General features: G+C 39.6%; 6 protein-coding genes across 6 annotated transcripts; 2 read left to right on the plus strand and 4 right to left on the minus strand. All coding sequences in view use genetic code 12, as the record gives it.

Moving 5' to 3' along the window:
• Positions 1–77: 77 nt before the first annotated feature.
• SEC2 (guanine nucleotide exchange factor) lies at positions 78–2198 on the minus strand (the record flags this gene model as incomplete). The annotated part of the gene is made up of 3 exons (XM_064921655.1): positions 78–209; positions 309–503; positions 576–2198. 3 exons carry the CDS (start codon positions 2196–2198, stop codon positions 78–80), a joined length of 1950 nt encoding a protein of 649 aa, XP_064773617.1.
• A 2643-nt stretch (positions 2199–4841) lies between these two features.
• Positions 4842–7524, plus strand: RJT20DRAFT_47946 (uncharacterized protein). The gene has a single exon (XM_064920310.1). The coding sequence runs from the start codon at positions 5019–5021 to the stop codon at positions 7023–7025; it is 2007 nt and encodes a 668-aa protein (XP_064773618.1). The 5' UTR covers positions 4842–5018; the 3' UTR covers positions 7026–7524.
• Positions 7525–9630: 2106 nt separating this feature from the next.
• RJT20DRAFT_145711 (MFS transporter) lies at positions 9631–11298 on the minus strand (the record flags this gene model as incomplete). The annotated part of the gene is made up of 1 exon (XM_064918820.1): positions 9631–11298. The coding sequence occupies one exon, from the start codon at positions 11296–11298 to the stop codon at positions 9631–9633; it is 1668 nt and encodes a 555-aa protein (XP_064773619.1).
• A 1562-nt stretch (positions 11299–12860) lies between these two features.
• On the minus strand, positions 12861–14793 carry RJT20DRAFT_47941 (MFS transporter). The gene has a single exon (XM_064920309.1). It carries the CDS (start codon positions 14656–14658, stop codon positions 13000–13002), a length of 1659 nt encoding a protein of 552 aa, XP_064773620.1. The 5' UTR covers positions 14659–14793; the 3' UTR covers positions 12861–12999.
• Positions 14794–16404: 1611 nt separating this feature from the next.
• RJT20DRAFT_135538 (uncharacterized protein) lies at positions 16405–17423 on the plus strand (the record flags this gene model as incomplete). The annotated part of the gene is made up of 3 exons (XM_064918409.1): positions 16405–16408; positions 16473–16514; positions 17074–17423. The coding sequence occupies 3 exons, from the start codon at positions 16405–16407 to the stop codon at positions 17421–17423; spliced, it is 396 nt and encodes a 131-aa protein (XP_064773621.1).
• Positions 17424–17485: 62 nt separating this feature from the next.
• Positions 17486–19437, minus strand: MLS1 (malate synthase). Its single transcript, XM_064920308.1, has one exon. The coding sequence runs from the start codon at positions 19340–19342 to the stop codon at positions 17687–17689; it is 1656 nt and encodes a 551-aa protein (XP_064773622.1). The 5' UTR covers positions 19343–19437; the 3' UTR covers positions 17486–17686.
• Positions 19438–20211: the final 774 nt, after the last annotated feature.

Consider the following 20211-nt stretch of genomic DNA (forward strand, 5'->3'; position numbering starts at 1 on the left):
AGTGAATTATTAAATTCTAGTCGTACAGGACAATAAATAGTAATATACATGCGATTTCAGTGACATACGGCGGCATTCTAATCCTCCATACTCTCCTTCAACATGTCAATCGTCTTCTGCAAGTTTTTATTCATTTTCTTCGTGAACTGCTTCGAGCTGGAGTTACTTCTGTGTAAACTTGTCTCGTCGTCTCTAGAGGCTTCTTCCACCTTGGCAATATCAGATCGCACAGAGCGACCTGAACGAATGGAACGGGCATCTGATCTTGACGAACGAGAGTCTGAACGCACTTCACGCACTTCACGCACTTCTGTATTGTTTTCTATGAAACTGTCCGATGTGTCTGCAAAGGTCTCATTTTCGGTGTCAGTGTCTTGGTCACTCCTGGCTATGTCACTACTAACACTTAACTGAGAGCTATTAGGATCAACTATTTTAGCAGGTTGTGCAATTGTTACCGAGGGTTTACGGAAAGACTTGGTTTCGCTTTGTGTAGGGGAAAGCTTTTCTTCTTCTTTGTCAAAATGTCCATTGGGCTTCTCCAAAACCAGATTCTCTAAAACCAGCTTAAAAACTGGTACATCTCTGTTTTCGGTCGGAGTGGCAGTCATAGGCGCCGATAAGCCTAACTTTGTCGGACCTCTAGTTAAGCTAATAAATGTTTCGTAGTGAATTTCGTCCAAATTTAGTTCATCAATATTGCCCGAGTTATCCCAAAACCCAACTTTACTCCAAAAAATCTTATTCCTGATAAGTACTAACATAATGTACACCTTAATCAACTTGGCTTCTTCCTCTTCATCTAAAGTGACCGAAGCCAACTTGCTATTCATTAAAGTAGAGTCTGTGTCTGATGTTGTGTTGTTAGATGCAGTTCCACTCATACTAGAAGTCCTCTTGAATTGTGGGAAGTTGGTGTTGTAGGCGAACTCTTCAAAGGAAGAGTTTTGCTTGAATTTGTAGACATTGGAACGAACTAAGCGTAATTTGGCGAAAAAGTCACAAAGATTACGCAATTTCACTAAACAGTAGTTACAGAGTGGATACAGCGCAATATAATCTTGAGTTGAGGCATCTACACTGCCGTTGGATGCTGTCACATTCTCCTGGAGGAGTTTTAAATAATACAAACGAGAATGCTCAAGCATATCATTACGGCTCTCTCCACAGAAACCACATGCGTCCTTGATAGCAATAGGAGAAGTCTCTTGAAATGAATTTCTGTGATTTGTTTCTTCTTTGTTCTTGTAGGTTATCTTGAAAACTTCATTTATGCCCTTTACTGGTTCAATTACTGCCCTTCCTTCTACAATAGAGCTCCAGAAAAGTTTTCCTTTCAGCCAACGGTTTATGAGGGAACTGCTGGGTAATGCTGGCACTGTAGAAATGGTGTTCTCTAATTCTTCATTCCATATTTTACGGAAATAACGCAAGTTCTTCAAATTGGTTAAGTCAAACTGAAATTCAGGTTTGATCAACGCGTAAACGAATGCTTTGAACCCTTGGTTGTAATTACCCAAATCTAACCTTACCGAGGTTACATTGGGCGAGAATATGGCAGAGTGAAGTTGTTGTTGCTGGTAGGTCAACTCTGGGATTGGGTCGTCTGCTAAGTTTAAGATCGAAGCATCGTTTGTCGATTCGTTCATACTGAAGCTTGATTGCTCGACACGTGGAGTTCCTATACGAGACGTCGAATTGTTGTGTATTACTTGCTTCAGCTGGTTTTCTATGCGGAGGAACATGTCCTTCAAGTCTCTCAATTGCTCTTGAAGGTCTCCAATGATAGTATTCTTCTCAGCAAGTTCTTCATACAATTTCTTGTTCTTGACCTTGAAATTGTAGGTTTCTTTAGAGGCATTACTCACCATTTGATTGGCTTCATCGAAAAGAGACGCCGTCAAGTCTTCCACCTCTGACTGTAAACGGGAGTTTTCAGCTTCTGCCACGTCCTTTTTCTTGGTTGTTTCCTTGATTGCTTCCACGAGCTTATTGTATTTTGGAGCAAGTTCTTTATACTTCCTAGCGGTTTCAAGCGACTTCTCATTCTGAGCCTTTTGAAGCTGTAATTCCTTGCGTAGGTGTAGCACGAGTTCTTCCAATTCCAGCTGCTTCGACACCGCCGTGACGAGCTTGGTGGAGAGTAACGTGATTTCCATCGTCAACCGCTCGTCCATGTTGTCTATCTTGTCAGACATGAGGGGTTGGAGCTAACTGGGGGACGGTTCGGTGCGGTGGACAAGTAGCAAGGTGGTCCGAATATAAATAGCGGAGAAACAAAGAAAAAATGCTCAAATCAAATCACAACAACACCCGCTGGGTAAACAAACAACACAGTGCCAATAATAATAATCCTCAGAAAACACCAATTTAATCCGTGGTTCGCCTTGAGTTTGGGACTATCTGTTGGTTAAACATCGGAACTGACATTTCGTTTCTAAACTGTACAACGAAAGCGGTAGGGAGGACGCCTCGGTGGTGCGGTGCTGATGTGGGAGGCGGTGCAGGAGGATTGGCGGTGGAGTTGTAGGGAGAGGTGTGGGTATAAGTGTGTAGGGAGAGGTGGGTGTGTAGGGAGAGTTAGTGTGAGAGAATTAGGGAGAGAGGTGGAGAGAGAGTAGTGAAGAAGATTAGAAGAAGTGTTTTTGGCAGGCATAAATAGAGTTCGGATTAGAGTTAGTTACAGCATTTGAAGGTGCATTTTATATGGGGTATTTTGTATGTTATGTATGTGTTAGACGTGATGTATGTTAAGTGTTTTTTGTTACGTGCTACGTGTTATACGTTATGTGTTATATGTTATACGTTATACGTTATACGTGATACGTTATGTATGTTATGTATGTTATGTATGTTATGTATATTATATGATATACGATGAAGACAATTCCTGAGATGAGAGTTCACGCTGGCTCAAAGTCACAACAGTACACCCAAACAGAACACAAACAAGAACAAGTATCCCAATACGCCGTATTAATTTGACTAGGTGTCAATTTCAAACGAAATTCACTTGGCTCTTGTTATGTTGTTTCATCGTATACTACTGTGTAAAGGCATATGTTGCTAGTGGGAGTGTGGAGAACACAATATCGTTTTAGTGAGAATTCCCGACACGAGTCAAGCACATAATTAACGAGACTGTGATAGTTGGGGACCCTGTATTTTCTATGTTTATGCGTCACAGCGGAAGAGAGAGAGAGGGGAGACTCCATCCACAATGACTGTCCAATAAGTTCTTAATTTCAGTGGATACAACAGTAATTGGGAAAATGGTCATCTGTAAGGGTTAAAGAAATGAGAAGATTAATGGTAAGTTTAAGGGGCCGTTTAAGGGGCCGTTTAAGGGGCAGTTGAATGGGAATTTCAATAAGAAGTTCCATATGCTTGTTTCTAAATGATGGGATAAAAGTTCAATTTATTGTAACTTCTCAGTGGCCCTGCGAGTTCGATTAAGGAAGTCATAGTCTAAGGCTAATTCAATCATTTAACGTGGGACTCTTTTAGCACTCCATCAACACATCTCTCAGCAATGGCTCTTCCTATTTATTATTTAATTAATTTATTTCTTCTTTTTCTTTATTTCTTTCTTTATTTTTGCAATCATTAGTTTCTCTTCATGATGCCTTTCGTTTCCTCTTCAGACAACAAGGGAAACAACCAGACACTCTTCTAATTTATATGTTTCCTCGAACGACCTGCAACTTCTTTGTGGGTACCTTGATCTAGTGTTTATTCTTCATCGGTACCTGTACCTCTTTATTCATCGTCGTATCGAGATCCCGTGGTTTTTACTGTATGCACAGCTTACCAGTACCTGACTGCCTACTTTTACACCCTATTACTTGGCCGCGGCTGACGACTACAGTGTTTAAAACTGGTGTAAAGACTGACGCCTGAAATAGAGATGTTTTAGGACGTGATTATGATCCATTGTGGGGTTCTTTTCTGGTTATTGTGTAATTTGAAAGGTTATGTGTAGTCAGTATTGTGTCTGTGAGTAAACTCTGATGCGATCATTTTATCGCCAGAAGTTTTAGTTGACGTATCCTTACTTGGGTGGTATAGACTAATCAGTGGACCCACCCCCAACTGGTATAATCCCAATATTATACCTTTATGGAACTGTCTCCCATCAAAACGTCGTTTTTTTGTATTTTATATTGCGCCAGTTGATGACTGCTTAACTTTTTATGTCGCGCTACCGATTTCCATTTTTAATCATCTCATTGGTAGTCTACCATTCTTTTGGTTGCCCCGTTTAGTTAATCACAGTGTAGAATACTACTTACTGGTATAGGGTATTCTAATTCCAAAATGAGAGTTAATTCAATAATTCTAATGTAGAGAAGCCCATTTTATTTCTTATTTCATTTGCTCTAACATACTCAACTGAAGGAAAACCACTAATATTCTTCGTAAGCCAAGGGTGTGTCCTACTGTTAACATAAGGACATCCATACATCATACCAAACATGATAAAGTCTTTTTCTACACCTTTTCCACACCATTATATAATAGACTGTTCCCTTCTACTCTCTCTCTCTTCTACACACCTAATGACCATAAGACTCATTCTCTCACTACATTCCCTCTCTACTGTATACTCTATCTTACCGTCTCTTACCCACCACCACCACCTCCACCACTTCATACTCTACGACATTATCTTGAACTCCGCAACGACATCTTCACCTTACTCATTATATCTCCCATTGTATCACTTATTGTATCACTCATTGTCACCCATTGTCTTCTCTACTGCACACTGCTTACCCGTTACTGTGGTTAGCAAAGCTAATAAGGTGTGATAAGCAACTATCGATTACCCCATGATTTCTATTGCCCTCTTTGTAATGGTAGTTTTTTCTTAGTGAATGTGTTATCTGGCCGTGAAATCCACTTGTTGAAACATCCATTGTACTTGCTTCACTATTCAAATGTGTTAAAAAAACTCCTACGTTCGTATCTTTCATTCCCTTCTCTATTCTCGTAGTCTTATCGGATCAGATTTCAGAATGCCTGCAAATCTCATCGATAACAACCAGTTCCCCATAAGTCTGCTCAATTCGCCGATTGGATATTCTAAAAATCCTCTCTTATATGACCAAAGAAGAGAAGGATCCAATACTCCAAACAGTAGCGATGCTAACAAGTCGAAAGACCAGCTGCCGCCGCTTCAGCTCTTGACTCCTCCACAGTCCTCAAATGGTTTAACCTTTGATAAGTTACCCTTTGAAATACGGTTGAAAGTGGCTAATGAACTCTCCCAGTTTGATTGCATAAAGTTGTTGAGAGTCAGCAAGATTATCTATAGTAGCACAGTACCTCGTTTGTACCAATACATTATAATAGATGAGGACTTTAACATCTTTAATAATGAAAAGGAGTATGGCTTTAAGCATTTCGAACCAAAGGAGGACCTAGGCGGAGAAGGAAGACATAGAAAAGAGTTCTCGTGTACATATATCAATAGTTCTTATAACTTCAAAAGATTCTTAAAAGAGTATAATAACAAGATTGAGAAAGAAAGCCATGAAGACGACCATGGACTCTTTCCTCATATAAAAAGATTTGAATGTATCAACATTCCCGATTCGATGAACATTTACGACCACGATTTGAATAATAGACTTGTACAGTTCTTTCGGAATCTAAAGCATTTAAGGCAGTTGATCTGGCTTAGCGATAATTTCAGGTTAGAGTTATTATACAGCTTGCCCCAGAAACATTTGATTAATTCCTTACAACTCAATATTAAGTTTACGAATTATCTTAATGAGTTGAATACTGATGACGAATTAGACGATCTCAGTATTGCTAGTTTTCCGAATCTTGTGAACTTTCAGATTCAACCATTTCAGAATTCAAGAAAGTTGATTAAGATTATCAATAACTTATTGGTAAACAAAAACGATCCCGTGGAAGTTAGCTCCAATTTGAGATCGTTAGTGTTAACGAGGTTTCAGAAAATTAGTGATAGCAGTATTCTTCTTCCAAACTGTAGGGACTTGGTTTCTATCCGAAGCGAAAGAATACCAAATACTAATGGTGTACGGTCAACAATACATACATCATTACACGATGTTGATCTCAACGCACTACCTTCGCTATTCAGAGACAGCAAGCTAAAGTACCTTTCTAACTTGCTGGTTCTCTCGATCGACAACATCTTAGTGGGGCCACAAGATGCTGAATTGCTCATTGAGTCCGTTAACTTGCCATTATTACAAAGACTATTCCTTCGTGGAGTTTCTGAGTATCAAATGCTTGAAGAAGACGTAATCACAGTTGACTCCAACAGGCAGCAACTCATCGCTTTGCTTAAACCCAGTTTCATTCTTGAAATTGCTCCGTACCTTCTGGGTCTAAAGCAATTGTCTATCGACTACCGTGAAGCCCTTGTAGATACGGTTCCTCAATTTCTCGAAAATTTGGCTAGCAACAGTTTAGAATCATTAGAGGTTGTAATCCGATTGAACAAGACGAAGCCATTGAGAACTAGAGAAGAAGAAAGAGAGTACTACGGTCAATATGCAAATGCCATTGTTCATTTCAAGAATAGTTTGACTAAGCTAGCGCTTGAAATAAGAATAGAGGTTGACAACTACCAAGATAGCAATAATATAAATGTTTTGGAGAGTATACCGTTCAACATAGGCTTTTATTCAAAATTATTGGAACTAAAACACTTGACTGGTTTTCGTCTTAACCCAGGAAGTAACGCCAATGAAGTATTGCAGTTAATAAGTCGGTTGTCCAACTTACATAATGTGGATATCTTTGGCAGCAGAGCGGGAGGCTGTCCCAATTTGGGATTGGGCATGATGCATCCTAACGTCTATGATGAGTGGTTCAAAGTTCAACATGTTGCATTATTCTATCTACAAAGCAACCCAAATATTCGCTATATTCGGATAAATGATTGCATCTTCGAATGTGAAGGTAGCGGTTTAAGAGTCAACCCGAGATACGGGATAACAAGATGGTTTGAGGACCTCGTGAAGCCCACATATTCATTATAGTACAAATAATATATATTACACATATATATAAACATGGAGTGAAGACAAGATAGTTGGATGACTCGTGTACCTGACAGTTGTCATGTTGACTCTAAACATATATGAGTATCTTATGTTCTTAGTAATTGAATGGCATTCAGTGGAATTGATACAATTAGCTACTTCTTATCAGAGCAAGCTCAAAAATGGGAGTTTCTGATGGGTTTTCCATTTCTTTAACAGAATTGAATATATGGTAAGTTGATTTAGACTGGCCAGTGGTCATTTTGCAGCTATAAAGATGAAAAACATCAGGTAATGGTACATGTCGAAAACATTGCTACAGTTACTTGTACTTATAAATGAATAGCGTAGAATTTCACAGCTAAAATTCTGTTGGTCTATAGGTTTCCTCCATTTTCTCGTTTCAGCTATAAGACCAGGAATTCTTGGGGAATATCCGATCTAAACCCCCGTAGAAGAACAAGAAGGGGCTCCATCTATAGATACAAATGCATAGAACATTCTAAGGCCCGAGACGAAGCACTTTGGATAATACTATTCTAACTCCAATCTCTTATCTACAATTTCATCTTAACTCCTAACGCAGCTAGAAGACGTTATCTGCTTATCTGGTGTTTAGTACTCCTCCCCTCCTTGATTATCACCTTGAGTACTGGTAGCGCCTTCCATTTAACCTAACGCCATACCATCATCGTAAATCTGGGCATTGCACATAAAACCACAAGGCAATGTCAACCAACATCCGGTCAACCGACGAGATGAGTCTTTTGTGAGTCAAGTCGTTGGAGCGGAACAATTGTTGCATTAAAAGAAGAAACCAAAAGAGGCAATGAGCGCTAAACGGTATATGGGCGAGAGGAGAACGGGATCAATGGATAGTTGCAGTGGTGATCATCGTTAGAACATACAATCCACGCCACTTCAACAAGAATGAATCCAGAATAAACATACAGATTGGCAACTTGGCAATGAGAAAGGCGGTACGTTTACAGTAATTTACCTTCCCTTACAACGCTGACATCTCTTCCACCTGTCTTCAGTGAGAATAACTACTAGGAAATGTGGCAGAGCTACCATTCGATAAACCATAAATAGCCAATTACATCGAAACTCTCGCGGTAACACTTCTGCCCCTCTTTTGCGAAGATCGAAAAAGCAATTTTTGCTGTTTTTATTATTTTTGTATTCACGCGAGACAACACTCCTGTACACGGAGAAAAGGCGTGTTGTCAGCGAAGGTTGAAATGGCTCATTGGAAATATGACTCAGGATGCTGGCAGTTGGAAAAGAGCTCATTAATGGAGTCCAGGGGAGAAATTGGGATTATTGGCGCTTAATGCCGTTCTATTGGGATTGGGGTTTGAATACCATTCTGATGACTCTAATATCCCCTCCAAACTTCTTCGGACTAATGGCCTCCACTGCGTCCAACACTCCAGCGCTTAACTGCGTCAATATCGAAAATAGACGTACGAATTAAACCTAAATCCTTTTCGGAGAATTTAACGGACAGAACCTGCAGTGTCCATCAGTCCGAAAAATCTCGCACTGTGGATGTGTCGCAGTTTAGCAGTTGTGTTCCAAGCTTAATGTGAGTGCACGATTTTTTTTTTCTTTTTTTTGCACTTTGATGTATCTCTGGATAAATGGACGAAATGGTATAAATAAAGAACAAATCCTTTGATGAAGTGAATTGAAGTTTGGAATATCACTATTCAAACACTACAATTGTTTAATATCACCCTATAATTACCTATTCACAATGATCTCCCAACCACAAACACCAGTCGTCAAGATGTCCGCCGCTGAGAAGGAAGCTCAAATCATGAAGGAAATCAGAGCCAACTCCGTTAAGTACGAGCCAAAGTTCGAGGGTTCTTTCTTCGGTCAACTCTTCGGATTCGCTGTCAAGAGCAACTAATTGCTACAGTTACATGGTAATTGGCCTACTACAGTTCAAGCCAAACTCTTCACGCTAACATTGCATTTTACTGAAGATTCTTAATGATGTCTGCTTTAATTCATTCCCTTCTGGTTATTTAATAGATTTTTTTAACACTTAATATTTTTCTTGCTAATATATTCACCAAGCATCGTTTACAATTTCACTGTAGCCACCAATGTGTATTTTCTTAGGTCCCAATTGCATTGATGCAAATGCGATGTCGCATTGTGTCAGAATAATACCGCAAAGGATGCCCATACACAAGTAGCCGCACAAACGCCTTTTCATTAGCGAGCTTTAAAGAGATCTCAGAGTAAGGTAGATCCTAGGTCATGTGATAAGAGACATAATTGGTAGCATCTAATACTAGCTTCGTATGGTACCTCTATCAATTTAATATTTATATATCTTTTATTATTGATAATTTTACGATGGCCAGAAAGTGGAGATCGGCACAATTTTGAACTACCGTCCCAATTTATAATACAGATTGTTGAAAATACTCTAGTTTCAGTTTCTAATTGCTGAATATCGTAATCATGTCATGCATAATCATGTCATGTATTGTCTATTGGTATATCATAAAATCTATTAAAATTATATTATGTACAACTCTCTAATAAAAATTCAAACCGAATTAAATGCAATATTATTTCTCTAATTTCCATCACCAGCACCAGCGTACTTTGATCTGGCTCTCAACTTTGGTCCATTCAAGTAGAACAAAACAGGGATTGCTATCATAGCAATGGTAATGAAACCCAAAATACTTGAACCCCATCCAACTGGGAATCTACCTGTCTTCAAGTTATCAAATAAAGGCTTTCCAAACAATGGGAAAACACCAGCAATAACAGAACGGAACAAATCGTTACCAGCAAATACTGAGGCTAAGTATCTCCAAAAGGACATACCTAAGTAGTTGAATAGAGTCTGGAAAATCAAGAATGCACCAGCTGCGAAGATAGCGGCTCCAATGAGAGGGGCAATCCAAGGAAGATCAGCAGCAGATGTCCATCCGAAAATGAAGATACCTGTTGGCATACAAATACCTCCAACAATGGCCATTGGAATAAATACTTCAGGAACAACTTCCTCCTTGTTGATTAACTTCTTGGTGAATACCTTGAATACAATTGGAATGTAGATGGCGCATGCAATCCAGATACCAATCATAATACTAACGTAAGAAACACCCATCTCGATTAAGGTGAAGTGCTTTGTTTCAAAGAACACAATTGGATATGCCTCGAACCAAAGATACATAATCGAGTAAACCAATGCAATGTAAATGTTGATCAAGAGAACAACTGGTTCAAGGATTGAAATCTCAATTGGTCTCCACAAGGTTTCAATAGCTAATTCTCTGGCTGTGAGTCTGCTGTTCTCGATCTCTCCTTCACTAGTAATGTTTTGGTTACCAGTAATTGCTCTCAATCTCTTTGCCTTTCTGTAGAGCAAGGTCTTACCGTATGACTCTGGCAAGAACCAACTCAAAGTAATGAAAGAACATCCGGAAATAATGCACATGAACCAGAAAGTCCATCTCCATCCACCCTTGACTGTCAAAACGGAACCGATCAATGGACCAATAGAAGGTCCACAGACTGCACCAAGTGCCCAAGAGGCAATACCTACTGGACCGTATGGCATACTCAAGACATCACACACAGAAGCACCACCAGTTGCTAAGCAAGGTGAAGCAAAAACACCACCCAAGAATCTCAAAATGCACAATGACGCTATGTCCTTAGACAAAGCAGTAGGAATTTGCAAAATGAAGAAAATGAATAAAGTTATAACGTAGATGGAAGTTCTTCCAAACACTGCATTTTCAGACATTGGAGAGAAAACCATTGGTCCAAGACCGTAACCGATCACAAACAACGACAAAGGTAAAGTGGCTACTACTTGACTGACTTTAAATTCAGCCATAATTTCTTCGACACCTGGAGTGTAAATTGCAGATCCCATGTAAACGGAGGTAGTCAAGAAAACGATTTCAAAAATGAAAAATGCCTTTTGGTAAAATGGCCAGTTGTATGGATTTTCTGGATCATCTTCACCATCCCAGTCAACTACTATCTTCTCTGAAACGGCCTTTACTTCTATTGTTCCACTATTCAGCAGCCCAGATGATGAGACATCATCGCCATCTGCTACTTCCATCAGCTCTTTATCAAAATCTCTTTGCTTCAAATCATTTATGTACTTTTCTGGCACTATGTAGTCAGGGTGCTCTTCTTTGTGAGAAAAGTACTTATGCTTGGAGAGATGGTAGATCAATCTGCCCCAAAAACTGTCTCTTACAAATCTATAATGCATCGCGATTAATATATGAGACTATGTGAATGGAAGATGGTTGTTGCAAATTAAAAACAGCTGGTAATTAAAAATATTGATGTCCAGTAATAAAATTGCTGCCAAAAACGGTGCGAGACAGATTCCTTTTATAAATATTATATTCAAACCCATAAGATGTCCTTTGCTACGCGTTCCTGATTACTCATGTTTTCGCAGTAAGATTTTCTAAGAATATTATTAATGTTACATTTCTGGTTCCTGATGAGTAAAAGAATGGGACGGATGTTCCGCATCGGGAAAAAGAGCGGTAACACCGTCTGCAGCCACTCTCGGACTTGATGAATTAGGCAACTCATTCGAACTATCTGGAGAGATGTCGCAAAGAACCAGAAAATTGTTCATTGCTAAGCCGTGAGGCAAATGTAGTGAATAACCAGCAAATTAGTATTAGGTGAATCACGGACCCAACCGAAAAAGGTTATTCTCCGTAGAAGTGTAGGGAAATTGGTGCAATGTCTCGTTTATCTGAACTATACAAAATCCAGTGTAGAAGCGGTTTTAAGATTAGACTTTTCACATTTTCTATAAAAAGAAACATTAGTCATCTTTGCACCGTAGAATTTTCTAATTTGCTGAGGTAATCTGTAGTAATATGAATTATAGAAATAGCAAACGCTATGATTTGAGACAGTTATTGGACTTATGTGATTAACCCCGTGGAGCAGGGAACGATACCTTGCATGTTCTGTCATATTCGAGCAAATTATTGAACACATGCTGCTTCAAACTTGTTGAGTTCACAGGAAGTTTGATGGGCTGCACAACCTGAGCTACATATCTGATGCTGGAAAAAGAATGTCCGATAGAATGTCGTCGTTTGGTAACGCCGTCTCTCGTCGTATAAAGGATATAAAGGACGATTAAAGACCGTTGGAATGATTTAGAAGTATAAGAATGTCTTCAAGACAGTCAAAAGACATGATATAGAGATAACGCTTATAGATAGCTATTGAGTACCTATTAGTGAAAATACCCTATTCTTGATCACATCCACTTTAATGAGCCTCCACTAAATTAAACGACAAAAACATTACAAATGAATGTGACTTGTTCTTTTCTCTGTCTTTTTCCGCAAATAACCTCTAACTCCTCAAAATCACGGCCCTAATGCCTTTTAGTTGTAGAACAAAAGCGAGTTGACAAAAAACCCCTTCATTTGACATGGCTTATTAATGTTATACATGCGCTTCTTCATCTGGCAGTTGACGACATTTATTCAGTTTCAAATTACTAATGTACTGTATTATACGAGTGGTGAATCACTCACATACAAACGCGGAAATAAAGATGAACAAGGTTATCAACTACAAAGTGAATCACTTACGACGCTACCACATGCAATGTGCTTCGTAATTTCTTGTGGCTGCAACCTCCAAATCCTCTGAATTGTTGGTAACTACGATTTTATGATCCGGAAGCAAGCTGAATATCCATAGACCATGAAGTGCAACATGAGCTATTAGTCAATCGAATGTTGAGAAGCATGTCTTCTGTCTCTAGGCATAATATATATTCATTAAAATAGAAACAAAGACTCGAAATAGATGTAATTAATTAGGTAGAAAAGATGAAGCAAACTTGCAAGCAACTTTAAGCGAACATAAAGAAAGCCCGATCACAGTAGCAGTAATTGCAGCCCGTGAAACACATTTCAGTGTGAAATTATTGGCCATCACCAGCGAACTTGGACCTTGCTCTCAACTTTGGACCGTTCAAATAAAATAAAACAGGAATAGCTATCATGAGCATAGTTAAGAAAGCCAAAATCATGGAACCCCAGGCCACAGGGAACTTGTCCGTCTTCAAATTATTGAATAATGGAGCTCCAAATAGAGGAAAAACTCCAGCAATAATGGAACGGAAGAGGTCATTACCTGCAAATACTGAGGCCAAATATCTGTAAAAGGACATTCCTAAGTAGTTGAATAACGTTTGGAAAATCAAGAAGGCTCCAGCTGCAAAGACGGCTCCACCGATAATTGGTCCAACCCAGACTATATCTTTAGAGGCCGTCCAAGCGAAAATGATTATTCCAATTGGCATCAAAACTCCACCAACAATTGCTGTTGGTATGAAAACTTCAGGTACAACCGCTTGACCAGTGAGCAACTTCTTCGTAAATATTCTATAAACCACTGGGATGTAAAGTGCAGCAGCAGTACAGATACCAATGATGATACTCACGTAGGAAACACCCAATTCCACTAAAGTGAAATGTTTCGTTTCAAGAAAGACAATTGGATATGCCTCAAACCAAAGGTAAAGGATAGAATACACCAAAGCAATATAAAGATTAATCAACAAAACAACCGGCTCAACTATCGAAATTTCTATTGGTCTCCACAATGTTTCTATGGCTAATTCCCTAGTTGTAAGCTTATTATTTTCAATATGCCCCTCGCTAGTGATCTCGTGGTTACCTGTTACAGCTCTCAATCTTTGAGCCTTTCTGTAAAGCAAAGTCTTTCCATACGACTCTGGTAAAAAGAAACTTAAAACCAAAAATAAAGAACCTGAAGAGATACACAATAACCAGAAAGTCCATCTCCATCCACCTCTAACAGTCAAAATAGAACCAATAAGTGGCCCTAAAGAAGGACCACAGACAGCACCAAGAGACCATGCGGCGATACCAACAGGTCCATAAGGCATGCCTATAACGTCCATAATTGAAGCACCACCAGTGGCTAAGCATGGAGATGCGAAGATACCTCCTAAGAATCTCAAAACAGATAAAGAAGCAATATTCTTTGCAAGAGCAGTTGGAATTTGCAAGATAAAGAAAATAAATAAGGTTACAATATAGATCGATGTTCTACCAAAAATTGCATTTTCAGACATTGGGGAAAACACCATTGGACCAAGTCCATAGCCAATCACAAACATGGTTAACGGCAATGTTGCTTTCACACGATCAATATTGAACTCAATCATTATTTCTTGGATTCCTGGAGTGTAGATTGCAGATCCCATGTACACTGTTGTTGTCAAGAAGCAAATTTCAAAAATGAAGAATACTTTTTGATAAAGTGGCCAATTGTATGGATTTTCTGGGTCATCTTCTCCTTCCCACGAAACCACAAGTGGATCACCCTTTACAGCAACGATTTCACCGTTCAGCAGAGTAGATTCTGATGATGGTCTTTCATCTTCCCCAATTGCATTAATCTCTTCTTTTTCGAAGTCTTTTTGGTGGAAATCGTTCAAGTATTTCTCTGGAATCACATAATCTGGATGTTCTTCCGGGTGGGAAAAGACTTTGTGTCCAGAGAAATGGTATAATGCTCTTCCCCAGAAGCTATCTCTAACAAATCTATGCATTGTTAAGGGAATTATAAATTAATTGTGAATTTTTCTTTAGTAAGTAAACTAATGGATTGAAGATATCATATTTCCCTTCAAATCTATGGAAATTCCGCTGTATTTATAATGTTTTCTAAGGTGTTGAAAACAACCGACCTAAACTTTTTACAATGATTTTCGCAACCTGTTTGTGAATATTTTCTATTCCGTAATGGACAAGGAGATAAACTCTCTCAGCCGCTCCGGCGTACCCTAGATCCGCTGATTACATTCACGAAACGGCTTTTCACTAAATAGGTAATTCCTTTTTCCAGCTATAAGCTTTGCGACATTCTTTCGGGCTCTTTTGCCATCGAATGTATAATAATGAGTCAATAATGAGTTGAATGAGTGGCGCAGAATGCCAACACTTAAGCCTTCGGTTCATAGACTCGGTGATAAGTTTAAGACTATGAACGCAATTGCTGGACATGATCACTCTCCCAGGCTCACCAAGCCCATCTTTTCTGAAGTGACACATAAGACTTTATGACATAGTAATATATGAATATAAACGCACTGTTATCCCACTCCACTACACTGCCCATCTTCTGGCGAGACCGACCGCTTATTAATTCTTAAACTGCAACACTACTGAATTCGGAACACTCCTATACTCTACAAAAACTCATGCAGTATGTCATGTTCCTAGATTATATTATGTTTTACCCCATACAGTACCTTCACTCTTTACCAAGCCTTTTTGCAATTATGGGGTCTAGTAGGAAGTGGGGAGTTAGACAATGTGGTAGTATTCTTTACTTGGGGCTCATTAATTTCATTAGGATGACTTTAGAACGTTGAAATCTAGATGTATAGAACATGTGTCATACGGACAACTCTGCGGTAAACTGACATGCGACGGGAATACTAATATTACTATGTAAAAGTTGCTTTAACAATGAGGGGATGAATACGCAGCTTTGGATATGTGTTACTATCATTTAGTGGTTTTGCTAGAGTGTTTGTGCTACCGGAACTCGTGGAACTAGGTCTCGTTGGCTTTTACGTCACTTGTGCCATTGTAATTGAGGCAGTACAAAGATAATGTGGGCAGTGGCGACATTATTTCTATATAATTTTAAGCCCTTTCCGGCGATAAAACTGTAAATATAATCATCTTGCCGTTCATGGATATTATCTATCAATTCTGTTAAACTTTTAAAGTGTCGTAGTATGTAACGAGAAGGAGAAATTTAGGAATTACTGGATTATATTTAACAAAAAAATGCCACAGAATGTTGGTTATTTTATTTAGTTTTCTTCGGCTTAGCTCTTTGGCAACTCCATTTGGAGAGCTCCCGTAAGGTGATTTTCGAAGTCAGAAGAGTGATATTAAGAGTCCATGATGTATGAAAGATCCCACAAACAGCATTGTAACTTCAGTGGGACCAAAAGTTTGAGCAGGCTGAGCCCAATTTTTCTATAATCAAGTTGAGAATACTAGAGTCCTCTATTTGTGCTGCTTAGTGAAAACCATGAAGGACAAGGAAACGACTCAAAGTCGTTTATGAGACTCTTATAACATTTGCCCCGCTCTCCCTCCCAGTAATTCCTATTATTCATAAAAGGTAATGTTCATGGAAAAATTCAAACCTTTTGCAACTCAACAAGATACGACTCGTTGTGGGTACATTCTGACCCCTCCAACGAAACTCCAACGAAACTACTGGCATCTAAACCAAACACCTTTCCATTCTTTAACTGGAACTACAACTACTTACAATGGGTAAGCTCGAGGGAGAGCTGAATATCTCATTTTCTATTTTATGTTGCAAATATTATATATGGAGATATGCAAATCACACTAGCGAAATTCGCTGCAGGTGTCAGCCGTATGTAGCGAACACTATATTTATATGAATAGAAAACATATTTCTCCTTGGCAATGATTATGTCTAATTCGTTGGTTGAAACATATTTCTACATAGTCACGAAATGAGGAGTAGGTTGCATAAATTAAGTGTATAGTTGAGCGGGATTTATAATTGCTATTTTGCCAAGGAATTGCAGTAATTGAATTGTAGAATTAGTTATTGCGAAGCTATCTTCATTTATAAATAGACCGAAGGTTTCTTCTATTAGATCTAAATCAATGGAAGTGGCATTACCACTTTCTTAAGAGAAATTGAATTCTAGTTTTATGACAATGCTACAACGCATAGAATGCAAACCTTTGCAGACAAAAAGAACCACATTATCTCTGATATTAAGGCTATGGCAACTGGTCTTCACAATAGTTATCTTACCAATGACTATTGTTTTAAACGTTTATCTGAATTTCAGAGATATCTTTATACTTGGATTTATTTCGTCTATAATTTCATCGGTCTATTTGATCTCTCTTTGCCTTTTAACATTTACTAGCTTTTGGATATATAATTGTATTCATAGTCGAACTTGCAATATGTGCTCTTTGGATAGTCAGCACAGTCTTCGCCGATTCATTTGGAAACTGTGCATTCGAAAGTATTTGGTGTTTGTCAGACAACTACTTTATGGATTTGGGCCGAGCTACCTCAGTCCTCATGATTATACCTTCTATTCTATTTTTAATTCTGATGGTAATGGTAGAAGTTTACGGATTCCGCCCGAGAAGAGTTAGAAGCAGAATGAGAAGAGGTGTAATATTCTTGGGACTTCCAAATCAAGGTTACAACGAAGATTACACATTTGTTGGTGAACAAAATAAGAAGAAAGATCTGAAATTTTCTGAACGTAAGATTCAGTCTATTACTTTCTGATACTATCGAAAATTGCTATACCACACAATTACTGTACCACGAATCACCAGTAATTGCATCTGGACACTGTAATAAAAAACACCTAGAATCTACAAACCCAATAATATTAAAAACTACTATAGCTAAGCCTTTCTCTGCTCCTAAATCATTATCATATTTTTTTGGAATAAAATAAATAACTAATAAATAATCAAAAACGAACTAATCTCAACATTCAAGGTTGACCTGAACCTTGATATATCTCATAACGTATACCATGAAATTTACAACTTCTCAGCAGAGACAGGTCTGCCAATGGTGGTAATCTCATCGTAGATCAAAGTGGTAAGGAAATCGTTGTACTTCTCGGCCTTAGCTTGCGGAGCAAAGTAAGCCAAAGATTGCTTGAACTTGTTACCTGGCTTAGCAGTCTTGACCAACTTGGCGTATTCTTCATCCAATAATTTCTGGATGTAGTCCTTGGTGATGGTGACACCAGTGTCGGTCTTAGCACCGTGGGTGACCCATTGCCAGATTTGAGATCTGGAAACTTCAGCCGTGGCAGCGTCTTCCATCAAGTAGTTGATTGGAACACAACCAATGTTACGTAACCAAGCTTCGATGTAAGACAAACCAATGATAATGTTAGCTCTGATACCTTGTTCGGTGATCTTGGCGTTCTCAACGTGAGGACTCAAAAGATCTCTGGCAGTGATTGGCTTGTATGGGGTTCTTGGAGGTAAGTTGATTTGGTTAGGACCCTTCATGTGCTCATTGAACACCTTTAAGACCACTGGAACCAATGCTGGGTGGGCAACCCAACAAGAGTCACAACCAGCAAGAACTTCTCTCAACTTGTCCTTAGCAACGTTCTCCAATGCAAGTCTGTTTCTCTCCTTGTCTTCCTTGATAGGAATTTGAGCAGCCATACCACCCAAAGCGTGCACCTGTCTCTTGTGACAAGTGTGGACTAATAACTTGACGTAAGAAGACATGAATGGAGCACTCATGGTGATTTGGGATCTGTCTGGCAAGAGGAACTCGGAGTGGTTTCTCAAGGACTTGATGTAGGAGAAAATGTAATCCCATCTACCACAGTTCAAACCACCAATGTGTTGTCTCAATTGGTAGATGATCTCGTCCATTTGGAAAGCGGCTGGAAGAGTCTCGATCAAGACGGAACCTCTGATGGTACCTCTTGGAAGACCAATGTAATCTTGCGATTGGTTGAAGATGTCGTTCCACAACTTGGCTTCCAAGTGGTGCTCCATCTTTGGAAGGTAGAAGTATGGGCCAAACCCTTGGGCAATGGCTTCTCTAGCGTTGTTGTAGAAGTAGATAGCAAAGTCGAAGATTCCTCCGGAAACTGGCTCACCGTCAACGGTGACGTGCTTCTCCTCTAAGTGCCATCCTCTTGGTCTGACAATTAAAGTAGGAATGTGTCTCTTTGGGTCGAGGTTCAAAGTGTACTGCTTACCGTTGGTAGAGTAGGACAAGTTTCTTCTGACACCGTCGTACAAGTTAACTTGACCGTCAACTAAGTTGTTCCAAGCTGGAGTCAAGGAATCCTCGAAATCAGCCATGTAGGTAGCAACACCGGAGTTTAAGGCATTGATAACCATCTTTCTGTCGGTTGGACCAGTGATTTCGACTCTTCTGTCTTGTAAACCACGGGCCAATGGAGGACCGGTCCAGGTTGGGTCATCTCTGATGTAGGCGGTTTCTGGGAGGAAGTCTGGCAAGACACCGGCGTCTCTAGCCTTTTGGGCAGCGACCCTGTTGGCCAACAATTGCTTTCTTTGACCGTTGAAAGCACGGTGCAAAACAGCAACGAGAGCTAATGCTTCCTGGTTGAAGATGTGCTTGGCATTTTCAGGGATTGGGGCGTGGATTTGGAGGCCCTTGACCCTGTCGATGGTTTGAGGAAATGGAGAAGACATGGTAGATGTATGGTGGGGTCTCTTTGGGGGGGGGACGGTAGTCGAAAAGAAACGGCAATGAAGAACGACTTAAAACAAAGGAAAATTCCAATTGAAAAATCCTAACACTCACGAAATCCAGGTATTTCGGCCCTCTTATATATACTTTTTCAGGCTAATAAGGCGATAATGTTTCTTGGGACTAAAACTCCTAAAAAACTATCGGACTGGCAATGGTTGTGAGTGACTGTGAAATTTCGCTCGGGAAGTGAAAAATCGGGCTTACGATGACGATCAGAAGAGTGAATGAATGGTGGGAGATCTCAGCGGTGGGATGAGATATTGAGTCCGGGACAACTCGAGGGGTATTTATAGAGTTGTAGCAACAGTTTTGTCCAGTTTGAGAGAAATTAGCATCTACCGTCATGGAAAATGGTCTGTTAGTTCTCTCCTTTCTTCATGTCTGCCCAAGCTCGTCGTAGAGACTGCCATAATAAAAAATGGGTCCGTTCTGTTGGGAGCCGATTACCCCAGATTACAGAAATGGGAATGGGCTACACATAGTTAAGCGCGCATCCGATCAGGGTGCGAGTTCCAGACAAAAATGAGAAAAAGAGGAAAAGAGGAAAAGACAAAACAGGGAAGGCAGTGAAGTTTCAGACAGACAGTGAATTTGTGGGTTTGTGGTGGGGGCCCAGCGTCCGACACAGCCAGTTGGCAACCCATGGAAAGGGTAGCAAACCATAGCAAACGGTGGAAAAGCGGCCCATACCCTGAGAAATACCAAATAATATCCATCCATGGAATTGGGTGTCTGATGGATAGGTATAACACGATATCGTTCCAGCGGATGGACCCACAGGAGTCAAAAACTAAAAATCGGGATCCAT

This window comes from Scheffersomyces xylosifermentans, assembly GCF_036884685.1.
Source record: "Scheffersomyces xylosifermentans strain CBS 12540 chromosome Unknown RJT20scaffold_5, whole genome shotgun sequence".
NCBI lineage: Eukaryota > Fungi > Ascomycota > Pichiomycetes > Serinales > Debaryomycetaceae > Scheffersomyces > Scheffersomyces xylosifermentans.